The following is an 18,758-nucleotide window of genomic DNA, read 5'->3' on the forward strand; positions in this document are numbered from 1 at the left end:
GCTGTGGTATGATCACCAGTTGACGCATGTCGCAACTGGTCATCGTTCTAACGAAAAACCACACATCTTAAAAGGTTCAGATAGCTACCACTATGTTAGTGCCCTAAATGGCATGATTTCATATCTGTCCAAAGTTGACAAAAAGGTGAGCAGCCAAAGTTGACATAAGATGCCAAAGGTGCCATGATTTCTGATTTCATATTTGTTTAGGATTTGTAACTCCATTATTACTTTTGTATGCGCTGTGATATGATTACCAATTGACGCATTTTGTAACTGATCATCTTTCTAGCGGAAAACCACACATCTTTTAGCTATCACTATATTAGTGCCCTAAATGGAGGGCCACAGATATGATGTCCCCTATTTCGTGTCTTCTGTGTGTCTCAATTTCTAATTTTTGACACGTATTCCTTAACTGAACTCAAATTTAACACTGTTAATTTATTATAAAATTAAATAAAAAAACTAAAAAGTAAAGTAATACAAAAATCAAGAATAATCTCCTGAGTTCCACCCACTTCAACCCATTGCCGCCGATCGGCATACTATAGAACTAGCAAACATTCTGTCAAGTTATTAGGATTTGGGGATTGAAGGAAGATATCTAATCAATTGAATATTGTGAAATCTGTAACGGTTGAACCGATGACGAAGGTCGAGATTTAAACCGACGCAAAGACAACTCTAAGATCCGATTCATCTTCGCCGACAAGAGGGAGGAAGAGAGATAAATACAAAGAAAGGAAACCCAGCAGATGGTGAAATCTGTAAGGATTGAACAAACACCGAGATTTAAACCGACGCAAAGCCGACTCCAAGATCCGATTCGGCTTCGCCGACGAGAGAGAGGAAGAGTGATAAATAGAAATAAAGAATGCTTGGAGTATAATTAGATCATACATCCCCAACAAAGGAAACCTTGCCGATGGTGAGAAAATGCAGCTGACAAGCATGGTGGGGAGGAGATTGTGAGATGTTGGTTGGGAAGGGATTTTGGTTTTTTTGTTTAACTTCAATTTTTAGTCTTTTTAATTAAACTTAATTGAAAGTTTAATAGTGTTAGATATGGAGTTAAATAGAGGGACAAGTGTTAGAAAAATTAGAAATGAGATACAAAGGAGACACGAAATAGGAGACAGCAGAAGTTCTTTCTACTCGAGAAATTTTTCAGTGTGATCGGTACAATGAGTGGTACATTACATGTCATTATATAAATTGTGAGATATATGTGTTAAAAAGTTAATAATTTAAAAAATAAAATTTCTCACAATTTCTATTAAAACACATAATGTAATCATGGCCAGCCCTAGCTATAGGGGCCAACGGGCGAAATGAAATGAGGCCCTTCGATCATCCACTGACGGTGAATTCTACCATACCTCTTCCTCCCTCATTATGTATCCAACTCCCTCTCTGATATAACTAACATGAAAAAAATTGTTTGCTAAATCTAAGTTCGTGGGACTGCAAGCAAAAGAGGGGGAGAGAAGGACTAGTTTTACATAACTCTAACAAGCCTTCCTTCATCTGCCACTTTATCTCTTTTCGAGTCAGATTCTACACAATTTCACGCCCTTTGGGATTCAACTGCTCTTTTGCTTGCAGGAAGGCAATTTACCCTTGAAAAGGAAGGCAACTTACAAAAATAAATCAAAAATAAAAAATGCACATTGAGATTCAACCCAGCTCATAAAGACTACAAAATAAGTTACGGGCTTTTGGATCCAGTTCCAAAAGCATAGGTTGGTTGGGACGAAGTCCAATTATCTAATTACATGTTTTTTATGCTAATTTTGTCATTTTAGATAAAAATATTTAAATTCAGACAGAAAATCATGGGCATTTACTAACAAATTCAGACAGACAGTTTCTAGAGTTACAACCAGCCAATAGTATTGGTAATACCTCTATTCCCCCCTTCGCATTTAAAATGGTCCTCTTTAATGGGAGATTGGATGTGAGCCTGCTGAAGGAAATAATAGTGACCATGTTGCTTACGAGGTTGACGGGGATGTCCCACCTGGTTTATTTAACAAAAGAGATCAGTGTTGTGGATGTGAGGATGGATCGAAATGACTTTACTCTAAGTTTTAAGTAAATCTCAGCAGAAAAAAAAAACAAAAAAACAAAACAAAAAAAATAAAAAGATGATGTAGCTAGGCAAGACGAACCCTATGTCACTAGGACAAGAAGACAAGTTATTGCTACCTCCAAATGAAGCTAGTTTACTGGAATATTGTAATTCTGACACATGTATGGAGCTTTCCAATGTCTATCATTCCCATCATCTGGATTTGGTTTGCATTTCCGAACCTACAGTTACTTTTAATTCTATTCCTTCATCTTATTGGAATTCATTAGGCCTTTCTTTGCTTTGACACGCTCCAATCCTGATATCCCTAAATATCAAGATGCTGGCCGACCCCCAAGGGCGACGAAGCCATTTTAAACATGCATACAAATTAAAGTATGTGATTAGAAAGAAATATGCTAATGCAGAATCGTGTTCAGAGCATACAACTAATAAAAAATAATTGAAATAATTATTATAGAAAGGTACGAATAAAGGAATAAGTCCTACACTAAGAAGATTCGAAGATACATAAGCGGAAGTGCCCTGACGCCAAGATCGTGTGCCTCGAACCTAAATCCTGAAGGGGGCGCAAAACCAAAAGAGTGAGTGGACCAAAGTTTATAATAAAACTACTAATAATAACAAAACCATTTTATTTATGAACATACTAACCCCCTGTTTTGAAAACACATATAATACTACATAATAGGTTTTCTGAAAACTCTAGCATGCCATGAAAAACATTCGTAAAATAAGTACGTGTAAAACAATGCTCAATGATGCTTCTATTGCCGCCCGAGGGCAAATCCATAAATCTCATCAATGTTGTACTCACTAGGGGTATCATAGTGACCTGAAGGCATAACCATCACCAAAGGTGAAGCTGTATGACACTGGGTTATGCCAGTGAAGAAATCATGGTCCATCACCCGAAGGTGAAGCTATAGGACTCTGGGTTATGCCAAAGAAAGGATGTATCTATATATATGTATATGTAGTGGGTCCATTACCCGAAGGTAAAGCTATACGACTCTGGGTTACGCTAGAGAAGAAACATATACATATAACATATCACACCGACACTAGCTCAAGGCTAGTGAAGCTGGAGGTATGTCATAAATATCATCAACTATGTCTTATGGCCATAGACATCTACATACTCGGTTGTGTGTATGTGTTGTATGATAACCCACTAGATAAACATCGAAAACATACCTCAAAAGTCTCACATCAAAACCGGATCTTAAATATTTTGTAAAATAAATCATATTTGAAAGCCATAGAATTTCATATACAAGAATCCGATAATTCTTAACCTTTAGTAAAACGTAAATTCGATAAATCATAAATATTTTGTAAAAGCAATTTAAATAAATCATAACTATAGAAATCCGTAAAATGTAATATAAAACATGCTTCATTCATGAAATATGAAATGCATGCAAGCCTAATATTTTATAAAAACATCCAATTTAAGAAGGAGTTCACTTACAAATATTTTGTTACCTGGTAGCCGCTCGAACTAGGGAGGATTGAGTCACTTCCCACCGATGCACCTATTGAAGGTCGTGAAAATGGCTCGAAAGCCTCTGGGTTTCTCGCCGGAATCTTGAAATTAACCTCGGGAGTTGTTTTAGTTATAAACCTTCACCAAAACACCCAAATCGGAGAGATGAGAATTTCGCTGGAGTTCTTCCTTCACATCCTAGCTCGGTGATTCGTGCCCTTCATTCGAGTTCGAGGATGCAGGAGAAGGCTAGAGGATGGTGGTGGTTCGTGGTGCTCACCAGAGAGAATGACGAGTAGTCATGGTGTCGTGAGTGTGCTCGGGGAAAAAGGAACTAACAGAGAGAAAGGGAAAGTGTTTACCAGGGAAAGACAAAGATAAAGAGAGGGGAAAAAAGAGAGAGTTTTAGAGAGAAAGATAGGGGAATCACGGGAAGAATATCCCCAGAAAATGGGGGCAAAACTGCCATGTGTCGTCCCAGAAGTGATCCAAGGTGGAACATATCTTTACTTGAAAATTACCAAAATGCTCTTAAGTTTTGAATTCCGTAAAGCGTTCATCGTAACTCCAAATTCCATTCTCCTTGCACCCATGTGTTCCTAACAACGAAACGTCAAGGAAATGAATCTTACGTGACACGACAATGCGGTTAACAAAAGTCAACATTTTTGCCTCGAATGAGCATTTTCGTAATTTCACGTTTTAAAATTATAAAAATTCAATATTTTGGGACGGATCGTTACATGCTTACTGCTAATATCAGGGATGGTTTACTACCTAATATTTAGGTTTTGTGTTCTATAGGTTATTGTTCCCCTACTTTGATTTCTTCTTCAGCTCAATAGATTACTTTTCAGGCTTCTTTTGATGATGTTCTTTCTCAGTTTACTATTATTTATGTAGCTACTACTACATGTCTTCGTCGTGCTTTATGGTGCAATCTTTTAAAATATTTGTTTTCATACTACAGTACCAAGGATGGCAATTGGTTACTTTAATGTTATTCTTGGAGCTCATGAACAGATAGGTGGCCATCTGCCTTCTCGAGCTTCATGTAAGGACTTTTGTAGCACTACTAAGCTTTGTAATTTTACCCATATGGATACTACTAGTACTTTTTATACTTGAGCTAATGGTTGGAGTGTCCATGTGTATATGGAGAGGTGTCTTGACCGCTCTCTTTGTGACACACGTTGGTTACAGTCTTGGCCTCATACTAGTTGTTCAGCTTTGCCCAAGGTAGTTTCTGATCATAATTGTCTTGTTTTCTCATTTTCTGCTAAGGTTCTTGGAGGGTCCCTACCGTTTCGGTTTCAGTCCATGTGGACTTTACGTTCAGGCTTTTCTGATTTGGTTGTAAAGTGTTGGCAGTCAACTATTGCCTATGGGTGTCCCATGTTTATTATGTTGGAAAAGCTCAAGGTTCTTAAGCGCTGCCTTTGAGAATGGAACTCTAATGTTTTTGGTAATGTCTATAGAAATGTTACTTTTGCTAATGAAAGACTTCATAACATCCAAAATATTATTTCTTTTGATGGGAATTCTCAAGAGAGGTTTAATGACGAAGTTGTTGCTAAGGCAGCTGTCCTCAATGCTCTTCGTATGCAAGAAGCTTTCTAGAGTGATCGTGCTCGTGTTAAATGGCTTATAGAGGGTGATTGTAATACTATTTTTTTTTTCCATGCTTATGCTCGAGGTAGGCATTCGTCTTCCGAGATTGTTATTATTTTGGATGGTGATAATGTACTTTCTTCCCCTATTGATATTGCTGGTCATGTGGTAAACTATTATCAATCTTTATATAACTTGTCGTCCATTCCAAGTGGAATTGAAGATATTTGTGGTGTAATTCCACCTATGGTTAATGAAGAGGAAAATCTTGCCTTTTCTTATTTACCTTCAGCTGATGAGATTAAAAATGCAGTTTTTTCTATGGATCATTCGAGTGCTCCAGGACCTGATGGTTTTACTGGTTCTTTCTATCAGTCGTGCTGGGATATTATTGGTTTGGATGTTATTGCTTTTGTTCAAGATTTTTTTACGCGTGACTGGCTTTATCTTAATGCTAATTGCAACTTTGTAGTGTTTATCCCTAAAGTGGATGGGGCTACCATCATTGCTCAGTATCAGCCTGTTGCTATTGCTAACTTTCTATTCAAAATTATTCCCAAGATTCTTGCTAATCGGCTAAGCCTTATTGCCATTCGCATAATTTCTCCTCAGCAAACAGATTTTTTAAGGGTAGACGTATTTTTGAATGCATTGGGCTAGTTTCAAAAGGCTTCAATTTTATGGACAAAGTGGTGATGTGGGCATAAAAGTTGATATTGCTAAAGCTTTTGATACTTTAAACTGGAATTTTCTTCTCCATGTGCTTTCTAGCTTTGGATTTTCTCATATTTTTGTGGATTGGGTGCATGTTTTGTTACAGTTAGCTTGTCTTTGAATTTTGATAAATGGCACACCTCATGGATTTTTCTCTTGCTCTCAAGGTGTACATCAGGGAGATCCTCTTTCTCCACTTCTTTTATGTCTAACAAAGGAAGTTTTGAGCAGAGGTTTATATTTGTTTTTCTCTACTGGATGGATCACTGCTATTTCAACTCCATGGGGTTGTTGACCTCCAACCCATATGCTATATGCTAATGATCTTTTTATTTTTTTTGTCATGGGAATGCTCGATCTCTTCGTTCTCTTCGAAAGTTTTTGGATGAGTATAGTTGTGCGTCGGGACAACTTGTTAATGCAACTAAGGGTACTTTTTATCTCGGCTCTACCTCTGCCCATCGTAGAGTACATGTCTTGAGATATCTTGGCTTTCGTATAGGTGTTGTTCCTTTCACTTATCTTGAGGTACCCATTTTTCGTGGTAAACCAAGGAGAATTCACTTCCAAGCTTTGGTAGATAAGGCTAAAGCTTGACTTTCAGGTTGAAAAGGTAAACTTCTCTCAATGGCTGGACGGCTCCAGTTGGTATAATTTGTTTATCAAAGCTTGTTTCTTCATAACTTCTCAGTTTATCAATGGCCAGCTTGCTTTTTAAAGCATATTTCTGCTTGTGCAAGGAATTTTATTTGGTCAGGGAACGTGGCAACATGAAAGTTAGTAACTGTTGATTAGAGTATGGTATGTGGACCTAAGCATGAGGGGGGCTTGGTCTTCATGATTTAGTTGTTTTGAACTTTGACGGCTTTGCTTAGTTTTGGCTAAGATGCTTTACAATCATCTTCTTTATGGGATTCTTTTGCTCGCCAACGTTTTCCTCTTGCACCTTACAAAAAGCAAGATATCTATTTACGATCTTCTCTATTGCATGGTTTGAAGCGCGCTTTGCCTAGTCTAAATAACAATAGTCGCTGGATTATTGGTGATGGGAGATTAGTTTTCTTTTGGTTCGACAAATGGTTTGATGGCTCGATTACTGGCCCTTCATTAGCTTCGATCATTTCACCTACAGTTCTTCCTAGGGTTTTAAATGTTATTGAAGCTCAAAGTTGGTCTTTGCCAGATTATTTTGGAGATTTATTCCCTTCTGTGGTGCAATAGATTCTACGTTTATCTTTGCCTTTAAATGTAGAAGATGACAAATTGATTTGGGAACCTACGTCTACTGGGAAATTTTCCTTTTCTTCTAGCTGTCATATTATTCGCCAAAAACATACGGATTGTACTTAGGCTAAAGTTATTTGGAGACATTTTATTCCACCTCAACTATCTATTTTGGCTTGGCATTTTTTCATGACAACTTCCTATCGAAGGTGCACTACAACGACGTGGAATTTCTTTGGTGTCCATTTGTTGTTTATGTCATAATTCTAAAGAATCTACTGTTCATCTTTTCTTTGGTTATCAGATATCTAGGCAACTTCAGAGGTGGTTAGCATGTCAATTTGGTACCCCTTTGCCTTTATCTACTTCTTTGGCTATCTTTTGGGATGCTTATATACATAAACCCTTTTTCCAAACAGTTGTATAATTTTTGGATTTTTGTGGGTCTTTCTACTATTTCAGCTATTTGCAAAGCTCAAAATAAGTTTATTTTTTAGGGTCGCCCAATATATTTTCATTGCCTTTGCATGTCTATATACATTGGGATTGTGTATGGTGGGAAGTTTATTCCTGGTTACACTCAGAGTTTTGACACACATATCATTTCTTCTTTGTGGATCCAATCTATTCCTTGCAAGGCGTCGACTGTTCGTCCTGTGCTTTAGTCTTCTCCTTGGTTTCCTTGGATTAAACTTAATACAGATGGTTTGTGTAAAGGAAATCCTGGTCCTACTGCCTGTGGAGGAGATTTCAGGGATTGTTATGGTCAATTTCTTGGCGGTTTCTGCCAAGGGATCTGTCTTCGTAACTCTTTCTTTGCAGAATTATCAGCAATTATTATTGGTATAGAGTTTGCATATTTGTTGGGTTGGCATTGTCTTTGGTTGGCAAGTGACTCTTCTAGTGTTATTTCTGCTCTCCAATCAATTGATTTTGTTCCTCCTTGGCCTCTTTGTACACAATGGTCTATTTGTTTGGACTGTATTTGGAAGACGAGTTTCTACGCCTCTCACATATATCGCGAGGGAAACGTTGTTGCAGACAATTTTGCTAACATGGGCTTGTCTTCACCAACTTTGGTATTGCATGATTCCCCTCCAGTGGCAACTCATGCTGCTTTGTTTTCAGACTATGTTGGGTTTCCTGGCTTTCGCTTCTTAACTTAATGTGCATCTCGGCATACAAGTTTGTCTGACTTTCTTATGATCTTTTCTTAACCTGCTTGATTTGTTTTGCAGGTTTAGACCTTTTAGGTTTGCTTTTAGAGAGGTTAGGTTTCATGTCCCCCCCCTCTTTTCACTGTACCATTATTGTTTTCGTTTCTAGAAGGGTAAGGTTTTATGTCCCCCCCCTTCTTTTTCATGGTTTTTTTTTTTTAGCTTTTTTTTTCCTTGTACTATGAGAAATTAGGTTTATGTCTCCCCTGACTAAGTGTAACTTATTTTTACTTTATCAATAAAATTTCTCTTGTACCGTCGAGATTTCCCAAAATTTAAAAAAAAAAAAAAAAAAAGGCTTTTGGATTTTGAATATTTAAATATTCAAACTAAGGTATTGTTTAGTACCTACTATGTAAGAAGAAAAATTGTGTGTAACTACAAATCCTATACAATCTAGTAACATACACAAGCTAAGTCCTCTAATTAGTTGACTAAAAAACTGACTACAACAACGAAAACTTCCTTTACAGTTGGCAATACAAATTACAGCAACATACCCTCTGATCCTTCAATGCACATGAATATTATTACCTCTCCAAAATTCCAAAAACTTGTTTCTGAAACAGTTTATGTGTCTGTTCTTCTTTGCAAGTTCAAAGAGTAGTCCGTCCGTAGCCCCAACCGATGCTCCATTCTCTTCACACTTCTCCACCGGCGTTGACAGGCCACATTAGATCCAGAAAGATTGGGAGTCTAGTCTGCTTGACCTCCAACTCCAAGTCTGCTAGCAGCTCCCTCTCTTCCTCTTGATGATGAGGAAGACGAAGAAGAAGAGGATGAAAGAGATTCTGTGGTGGTTACCTACAACCACTAAACTACAGAATAGTAATTATAAAACATTTAGAATAGACAATAAAAAAAACATTTATAGTAATTATAAAAGAGATGTATTAGTCATATCCTAAACTGGGCAGAACGTATTCATATAATCTGGTAATTCATCGATTCGATTGAACATGAACTTCATCATTCTTGGTATGCATATTCAAAGATTACAACTTGAAATGATATAGATTTGTAGGACTAAAGAAACTTAACAACACCAATAGCTAGTTTGATTGTGTTACGGAAATAATTCTCTTGTTCTAAACCATTTTGAGTGACTCGTTAGTTGCTATGAAATCATGAATTTCTAATGTTTTCTCGAGAAGAGTATTCGGGTTTATTTATAGTGAAAAACGGCAAAATGTTTTGTGAAGTTATGGAAACATATTGATAGGAGCATATTTATGCGACTTTGTTAGCCTATTTCCTTGCATTTATTTAGTTAGTTTCTATTTATTATAGTGATTTAAGCTATTTTTGTGTGTTTGTAGGTTCAAATGACAAAGTTGGCAAGAAAGTGCAATTTGGAGCATTTTAGAGTAGTTTTGGGCTTGGAATGGATAGCACATGCATGGAGCAAGGTGGATGGACAAATTTGAAGTTCAAGAAGGGCTAGGAATGTGCTTAACATCTGGAAGAATTAAATCAAAGACTTGGAAGATAAGGAATCAGCTAAGAAGAAGGAAACATTATCCAAATTACCCTATCTTATCCAAACCTTATCCAACCGTATCTTATCTTATCCTATCCTAACCTTATCTACCTTAATTCCAGCTGCAAGGAGGACATCCAATGACACTAGGATACCTACAAATTAGGTTTCTAGAAGCCCTATCCCTATCCCTAAAAGTATGCTACATGTATCCCTTCTAGAAGTCATGTTTCATGCCGCAAGGATCATTCCTTGTCTTCCTTGGAATCTGATGGAGAGTGTCCTATTCCCTTGTTGATTTGGAATCCTAATTCCCCTCCTTTTCAACCCTCGTCATGCCTTCCTTTCTCCCTATAAATACATAGTGCTGCACCTATCATTCATCACCCATCTCTCACCACAATTCACACCACACATCCATCATACACAAAAATCACCCTTGTGCCGCAGCTTTGCAAGGAGGAAGGAGAGGAGACCCTTGGAGCCGTACCCTGCCATTCGAGCTTGGATTGCTGGAACGTTTCTAGGGGTATTCTATCTTTTGTTTTCAATGTTTAATTTAAGTTATCTTTGCTTAATTGCGAACATGAGGAGCTACACTCGTTTTAGCTAGAGGAGAATTCAAGGCCATGAACATATTTGCAATATGAATTGATTACTTCCAGTTGTGATTTCATAATTCATGAATGCAATTTACTTAACTGTTAGATTCAGAACTTATTCTTGTTTGTTGATTAAGGATGCATACTTAGTTTACATGCATGAATTTAATGCTAGAATATAAGGGAGTTTCACCTAATTATTATGAACTTATATATTTATAAGTAGTGGAGGTTGATAGTCACAATCGTGTTAAGTAAATTCCTGGTAGAAGTATCATGCTATTCATAGTTACGAATGTCTTGTCAATGTTTATGATTTTCACAAAGCTTAATGATCTTTGATTGTATCTTTATTATGTTGTTCATGTAGGGAACTATTGAAGAATAATTTGGTTGCCGATGCATATTCCATCCAATTCAATAACTTAAGGAAAATCTGAGGGTTAATTAGTGTTGTTCACGGTTAATTTGGGGCGTTGAGGTTCATGGTTTATTGGAAAAACAACTGGAAATCGATTTGTATGCAAGTGTGTTATGTGTGGAAAAGAACCCTCTAGCTAGCCAATCACCCATAATTTCCCCCAATTTCGTGCCAAACTTGTTTAAGTCTTTAATCTACTTGTCTTTACTTTAAATTCGTCAAAAACCCAATCCCCTTTTATTTGTTGTTTCAAATTAGTTAGAATCTGTCCAAACTTGTGTTTTTAAGTGTTTTGAGTCAAGTTAAAATTAATTTTTGTCCAAATCACCCTGAAAAGAAAAATATTTTTTCACATTGTCCAACACGAAAAATAATAAACTTTGAGTTTTCCTCCTCTCCTTCGTGAAATTTCATATATTTGTCCTCCAAATTCCAACCCAAAACAATATTAATGTTTATAAATCTCTATGTTCTCTATTTATAAAATTTCATATATTTGTTCTTTAAATTCTCAATCCATTTTTTTTTTTTCGAAAATTCTCAATCCATCCGATTTTTCATTAACTTGATATTGGAAGGTTTATTTCTCTTAATCCTCCCTAATTTTTTATTAATTACTCTCTATATTGACTTGATATTAGAAGGTTAATTTCAACATGAAAAAAAACATTTAGCGCCTAAAAAATTTTAATTAGCTAACAATTCAAGCATGCATTCTGCTCTCTTATCAACATTATCTCTTTGTTTTTCTTTTTTTTTGGACATTTATGTGAGGCCCCTTCTCACATAAAATTCTAGCTCTACCACTGTGTGCTTTGGGGAAGCATCGGCAGTGGGGAATGCAGCTCCAATAGCTGTGGGTGCTCAGGGTTTTTCCTATTTTTATGGTTTGCAAGTGATGGGCTCCAAGTAGACTTTGGGCTTTTTTGTGTGTGTTTTGGGTCCATGTTTCTTTGTATTTAGTGTATTTTTAGGCTCTTTGAGTGTGATGTATTATAAATAGTGCTAAGGAAACTAAATATATAAACTAATTTTGCAATCTAAATTATGTATCACCAATAAGAAATAAGCACATTGCTCAGTAATTAAGTAATAATCTAAACATCAATGTTTATGTTATTTGATTTAAAAAGTTTAGTTTACCCATTTAATTTCCCTAGATTAACCAAACACTATATATAATAACATATTTTACAAAAGACGACTATGAGTTTTTTTATTGTGTTAATAATAGTTTCTTAAGATATAATTTTTTATGTGATACAGAATAAACAACTATTTGTTTCCATTTTTGTCGTCCACGAATTTGAATGAACGACGGCTGTGTTTAGCTGCCGCTGCCTTCATTGACATTTCTGATCTCTCACCGCACCATAAAAGCACCAACTCTGGCAACTATATGTCTAAGATAAACCTTCTTTCTGAGCTTACACACATAGAGAGAGAGAGAGAGATTTAAAGAGAGAAGATGACGAAGGTGGTGTGCGTAACAGGAGCCTCCGGTTACATAGCATCATGGCTGGTGAAGCTCTTACTGCAACGAGGTTATATTGTCAAAGCCACTGTTCGTGAACCAAGTCAGTATATATATCTCCCTCCCTACCATTTTCTTAGTTTCTCGTTTAATAATCTTGCTCATCTTATATATACATATAGAAAACAAGTTGTTTCAATAATTTTCATTCTTTAAAGTCTGGGTTTTTATTGATTAACAATTCATGGCCTAGAGGCTAGCGCTGTAAGAGATAAATAGTGCACCTATGACAATGTTTGGTAACGAAAAATGGAATTGGAACCTCCTGAGCTCAGGATGACGATCCTCATGAGCAGCCTATTCGGACCGTTTAAACTTGATCCAACGGCTCCAAATATTATAATTTTAGAGGGGCTCCCTATTTGGAGCCGTTGGATCAAATTTCAACGGTCCGGATAAGCTACTCAAGAGGATCCCCATCCAGAGCTCAGGAGAGGATTCAGTTCCACGAAAAACTACTAGTCTCTATGTCTATGCAGTATAAAAGCACATTCTAACTTCTGAAAAAGCACTTTTCAATTATTTCTCTTCGAAAGACTACTTTTGAATGCTTTTGAAACGAAATTTCAGATTTTTGTAAACAAAATTTCGATGTAACTTTTAACACAAGCGATTAACGCGGTTAAATAAATGTTTTTTTTTTTTTTTTGGTAAACAAATAAATGTTTGTTACAAGTTACAACAATAAACTCTTATGCTCATTTTACTCTAGACTTGAAGATGAATTGTAGACTTGTAGTTTCAACTGAAAATCGACCCACATTTTTTTGAGTCTTGGATATAACATATATAAAGAAATTTCAAATTCCGAAGAAAATAATTAAATATGGATTGAATTTTGCAGTGAGCCAACTAGCCAAGTGGGCAATATAGTCAAGGAAAACGATTTCTACACACTTCTGGTTCTTGTCTTTTTCTATATATTTTTTTTATTATTTTTAGTTTTTAGATTGAATATATCGAGACAAAATTAAACATGAATACGTAAAATATGAAAAAATATGTGCAGAAATCATTTCCCTCGTGTAAAGGCGAAGATGTAGCAAGGGAAGAGGTAGAAATTGTTCTATATATGGGTAGAGTACAAAACACTTTCTTTTCGTTCTTTTTTTTTTTTTTTTTTTTTTCTCAATCACCAAATACTTTTATTACAAGGATATTAATTACAAGTTCTTTGAGTATTTTTTTCGGATAGAGTATTTTAGTGCTGAATGGCAATTCGGATCATTTCAAGGACATATTATGAATGTTTTGTGTATGCATGCAGATGATTCAAGGAAAACAGAACACCTGCTCTCACTTGATGGAGCAAAAGAAAGGCTTCAGTTGTTCAAAGCAAATTTATTAGAAGAAGGATCTTTCGACTCTGCAGTCGATGGATGTGAAGGTGTTTTTCATACAGCATCACCTGTACAATTTTCAGCCACTGATCCGCAGGTACTTCATCCTTTTACTTACATATATAGTTGAACTTTGATCAGATTGGAAACCCTATCAAATTACTGAGGACTAAGTGTGCTTTTGCCATGAAATTCTTGTTAAATTTCTAGGTTACCCAATGGTACGGACTCTTTCTCTCTTTTCAGTATACATATTCTTTATGTAAACACTGAATGATTCTTTCGTTCTGCGTCTCAGACAGAACTAATTGACCCTGCAGTGAAGGGAACACTCAATGTTCTAAAATCGTGCGTAAAATTTCCTACTGTCAAGAGAGTGATTTTAACATCTTCCATGGCGGCAGTCGGGGTGAATGGAAGACCATTGAACCCTGATGTGGTAATTGACGAAACATGGTATTCGGATCCAGCAATTTGTGAGCAGTTGAAGGTACGTTTTGTGTGTTCCCATACATACGTATTATTTTCTTCCAACTTTTCAGCTTTTATTCTTTAATGAATTTGTGAAATTTCCATGTCTAATTATGTGCAGGAATGGTATTTTCTTTCAAAAACTTTAGCTGAGGAGGCTGCTTGGAAATTTTCCAAAGAAAATGGGATTGACTTGGTTACAATCAATCCATCATATGTGATTGGTCCGCTCCTACAGCCAACTCTTAATCTCACTGTGGAGATGATTCTGAATCTCAAAAATGGTACACTTCCACAACCGGATTATTTCTCTCTTTCTTGGTTAGGGCAGAACATGATTGTTTGTAGATGATCGCAGGCTGTTTCGTAGCAAATTAGATGATTCATGTGATGCAAGTTTCAAGTATTTCTTGTGATTCAAGTTTTAAATGTTTCGTTTCTACACAGATATCCCAAGTATAATCAGTTCAAATTATCCATCTAGTGATGTCAGAGATGTTGCCTCTGCTCATGTTCAAGCATTTGAAGTCCCTTCGGCTAGTGGCAGATATTGTTTGGTTGGCCATGTTACACCCACGTCCAAGGCTCTGAGTATTTTACATGAACTCCATCCCACTTTTTTCCCACCTGAAAAGTAAGTTTTCATTTTCAAAATCCCACAAATTTGTATTTTGTTTCTTCAAGTTTATGCGGATCGATCTTCAAAAGATTGCTGTCGATCAAATTCCCAGTTTTCATATTCATTAAGTACTGCCATTGATCAAAGCTTGCCGAATGAGGTAAATTTTTAAGGCATATCTGTTTCTTGCATTGTTTGGCAGATGTGATGATGACAAACCTTGTGAACCAGGCTATCAAATATCAAAGGAAAAAGCAAAAAGTTTGGGAGTTGATTTTCTTCCATTGAAAGAAAGTCTTAGGGACACTATTGAAAGCCTCAAAGAGAAGGGCTTCCTCAAGCTTTGAATTCAAGTGTTTGTTTCTGCACAATCTCTCAAGAGACGGTGAACATTACATTATTCATGTTCAGATTTTCTAAATTTATTCGCAATGGCGCACAAATGTTCAGAAGTTGCTATCAACTCTTGATGGCTGAATTTAAGAAAGGTTGTTTGAATATGTTTTTTCTTTCTTTATACAAGTGATATTGGGGAAAGGAAGAATCGAACTCGGGAGTCAGAACCTTCCAAGGGTGAAAACTCTGGATCAGAGCAACATATCCCTTGTTTGAAGATGAAGTTTACCAATTGAGCAACGTACCCTTTGGTTTAATAATAAAAATTATTAGAACTTTTCAATATTTTTTCGGTTTTATTTCAATAATATATGCATATGCATAATTAGGATTTAGATTCAGACGGCGATTCAGAATTTGAACTTTGGAGATCCTAATGTTAGAGGTCCAAGTTTTTTAGATAGAAACATAGTGCAAAGTGCGCAAACAAATTTCAGTTTATTAAGGGAGCACTTAGTGGGCTTGCTATCACCAATCGAACCATATTATGCATATGTCAACAAATATCAACATTTGCTGAAGCAATCTCATGAGTGCTATCGAAGGCATTTATTGAATGTTGTCGACACAAACTGCCGAGTGCTGCCGTGAATATGCCTAACAAGCATTACATCACACTTGGTAAAAAAGAAACATGTACCAAATATTTGAAGGATCTCCATTGGACCTTCACATGCTTCTTTCCCAGCCTTGAGTGGTCCTGGGACCACCTTCGTCCCAATGTACATCCACCATGAAAAGAATGCACATGCAGTCTGTGATTACAAATCAATCATTTAATTTATGGATGTCAATCCAATTGAGTACAAAGAAGAGAAGAGAGTTACAAGATCACAAACCAACATATGAATCATAAAATAGCAAATTTTTTTATTAATTCTTAACGGTGTTCCTAGTATACACTATACATCTTTAAGATCTCCATAAACCTCAAAAGTCTCCCCTTTATATTTAGGAAAAAATATCTACCTGGAACTACCAATAATCTCCACATGAACAAACCCCGTCACGGAAATGGTGAAACCGATTCACATCTCGAACCAGAATCTCTCTATTGGCGAATTTGGAAATGAACTTTGTAACGGGGTGACAATCTTCACATAACTTTAAGTTCTTGGAAATCCTAATAACCCTCTTTCGGAATTTATGAGTCCAAATGCAATTGCTAATTTTTCACTATGGCCTAATACTATTCGTTCCTTCTCTTCCTCATGGAGACCATACAGGACAACTTTAGTTTGCGGCTTATATCCCTGGTCTTTCATCTCTGCTGACAATTCAGCCAACAATGCATGGAGCTGCTCCATCTGTGGGTTAAACTCGTAAATGGAAATGAATGAGTATATCTTCCTTTTAACTTCAATCCAACTCCGACCTGGGACCTTTCGGAGTTCTCAAGCTTCTAAATGCTTCTTCACTCTTTTTACTCCGTCCCACAACTTGGCTTCAGCATAAATATCAGCTAGAAGTACGTAGTTTCCAGCATTCCTAGGCTCAAGCTCAAATAGCCTTCTACTTGCTCTCTCACTAGCTCAACGTTACAATGTATTCTACATGATCCAAGAAGAGCGCCCCAAACTTTAGCTCCTGGCTCAATCCGCATATTATCTATGACTTTGGCTGCTTCATCTAACCGATTGGCACGACCAGGAAGATCCACCATACAAGCGTAGTGCTCAACACTTTTATATAATCCATGTTCTTTAACCATAGAATCAAACAATATTTTCCCCTTTTGAACAAGACCTGCATGACTACAAGCCATGAAATGTGACTCGGTGAAACTCCATGATTGATCATGTCTTGAAAAATTTGTATTGCCTTTTTTCCATATCCATGAATGCCATAACTTGAGATCAAGGAATCCATGAAACAACATCCTTCTTATTCACCATACTGAAAACCTGTTCCCCCAAGTCAAGCTTCCCCATCTCGCATACATTGTTACAAGATAGCCCACAAATAACAATTCAATCAGTACCCAATTCAAAAAATTATCAGTGGAATGAAGCAGTGGCCTGGTAACAGGTAACGGGGATTTCGACAGTGGTGTGAGCCGGAGCATTGTGGACGACGATGACGGCGTCAGCTGCATTCAGTGTCCATGGCCGGAGAGATTACCAACCTCCTCCTTCCTCGTAGGAACCCTGGAAGTGGAGATTCCGTAGCCAGCAATTGCTCTGGAAAACCCCAAACGCAGAGCTTGTAATTGTCCATGGGATTAACGGCCCGGCAAAGACCACAGCGGGATGGAATGCCGAGCAGGCGTGAGCAGAGTAGCCATGACCCTTTCCCTTTCCCTTTCCCTTTCCCTTTATTGGTGAAGAAGCAGCAGCATTGGAATTGGGGATTTCAGAGACTACACTCAAATGGCTAGGGATTCTGTGAAGCACTTGCGACTACGTGGACTTTAGCAGTCCCAAGCTGGCTGCCCAGGCTACATCTCTCACCCAATCACCGTGCATTTGAAGGTTTTCAGACTTTCTTGCTGACCTACACAAAAGGTGAAGTTGAATTCAGCTGGTTCTTTGCTTATACTGCTGTCCAGACCTCCAATCTGAAGGTTAAGTTGTCAAATACCATATACTAACTCACTCTCTAATATTCTGGCAATATCACAATCACACTTTTATCTCCATCAGTCTCTGCCGCACGATCTGACCTGGAGGTTTAGACCGTGACCAATGAATGGGCCACAATAAAGTCCACGAAGATGTTTGATATTGCATGAGTAGTAGAATGCTCAGTAGACTGTAGTTGTGATATATGGATGAGGATACTCGGGAATTTTAAGGATTCTCACATCATGATCGTTAATCATATATCGTACGATTAGTTTTCGTTAGGTATTATTTATATTTGATTTTAAATAAATAAATTTAAAATAATTTTTAACTGCACAATGTATGATAAACGGTTAAGATGTAAAAATCTTTAAAATCCCCATAACTTGGATCCAGATGAAATCCAAATCCATGATATGTCATGTGACATGGTTTTTACAAGCTGATCACTCAGGTAGGAAAATATTGGCCAAGTGGAAGCTGATGTTGCATTGCATCAGAAGTAGATTTGGTCATGATAACATGGGGTGTGAAAGCTAAAATGTCAAAGTATGGATGTCATTATCTATAACTAGCCTTTATACACACACTCATATGCGTGCAGAAGGTATTTTTTGAATCACGGTGAGCTACGCGTGACTTATACGTTTTAAATGTATTTATATGCGTGAATTGACAAAAGAAAAGTTAAATATTTGAAGTAAATGAATAATATTAGTTCATGCTAGAAAAAAAAAAAAAAACCCCTCACAAACCAATCAACCAACTGAATTCACATTGTACATAATATCGTTTGTTCAAAAAAAAAAAAAACAATCATTTGACAACTAATTTAATCACATTATTATGGGCGCGCAAAAGATTTTTTTTATAACCAGCATTACACGTCTCTTAAGATGCTTTGAACGTGTTTAAAAATAGAGAAAATAATATTTAATGAACAACTGATTGAATCACATTATTACTAGCATATTGTGAAGT

General features: G+C 36.7%; 1 protein-coding gene across 2 annotated transcripts; it reads left to right on the forward strand.

Moving 5' to 3' along the window:
* Positions 1–12,144: 12,144 nt before the first annotated feature.
* LOC103957591 (phenylacetaldehyde reductase-like) lies at positions 12,145–15,498 on the forward strand. Of its 2 annotated transcripts, XM_048586486.1 has the most exons (7): positions 12,145–12,430; positions 13,655–13,824; positions 14,026–14,217; positions 14,320–14,482; positions 14,646–14,832; positions 15,020–15,202; positions 15,341–15,498. In XM_048586486.1, exons 1-6 carry the CDS (start codon positions 12,322–12,324, stop codon positions 15,162–15,164), a joined length of 966 nt encoding a protein of 321 aa, XP_048442443.1. In that variant the 5' UTR covers positions 12,145–12,321; the 3' UTR covers positions 15,165–15,202; positions 15,341–15,498. The 2 variants fall into 2 exon arrangements, with proteins under 2 accessions (XP_048442443.1, XP_048442442.1); XM_048586485.1 differs by having other exon boundaries at positions 15,020–15,498.
* Positions 15,499–18,758: the final 3,260 nt, after the last annotated feature.

Source organism: the organism of the source record quoted next, unplaced genomic scaffold, assembly GCF_019419815.1.
Source record: "Pyrus x bretschneideri cultivar Hongxiangsu unplaced genomic scaffold, Pyrus_bretschneideri_v1 Contig24, whole genome shotgun sequence".
Classification (NCBI taxonomy): Eukaryota; Viridiplantae; Streptophyta; class Magnoliopsida; order Rosales; family Rosaceae; genus Pyrus; species Pyrus x bretschneideri.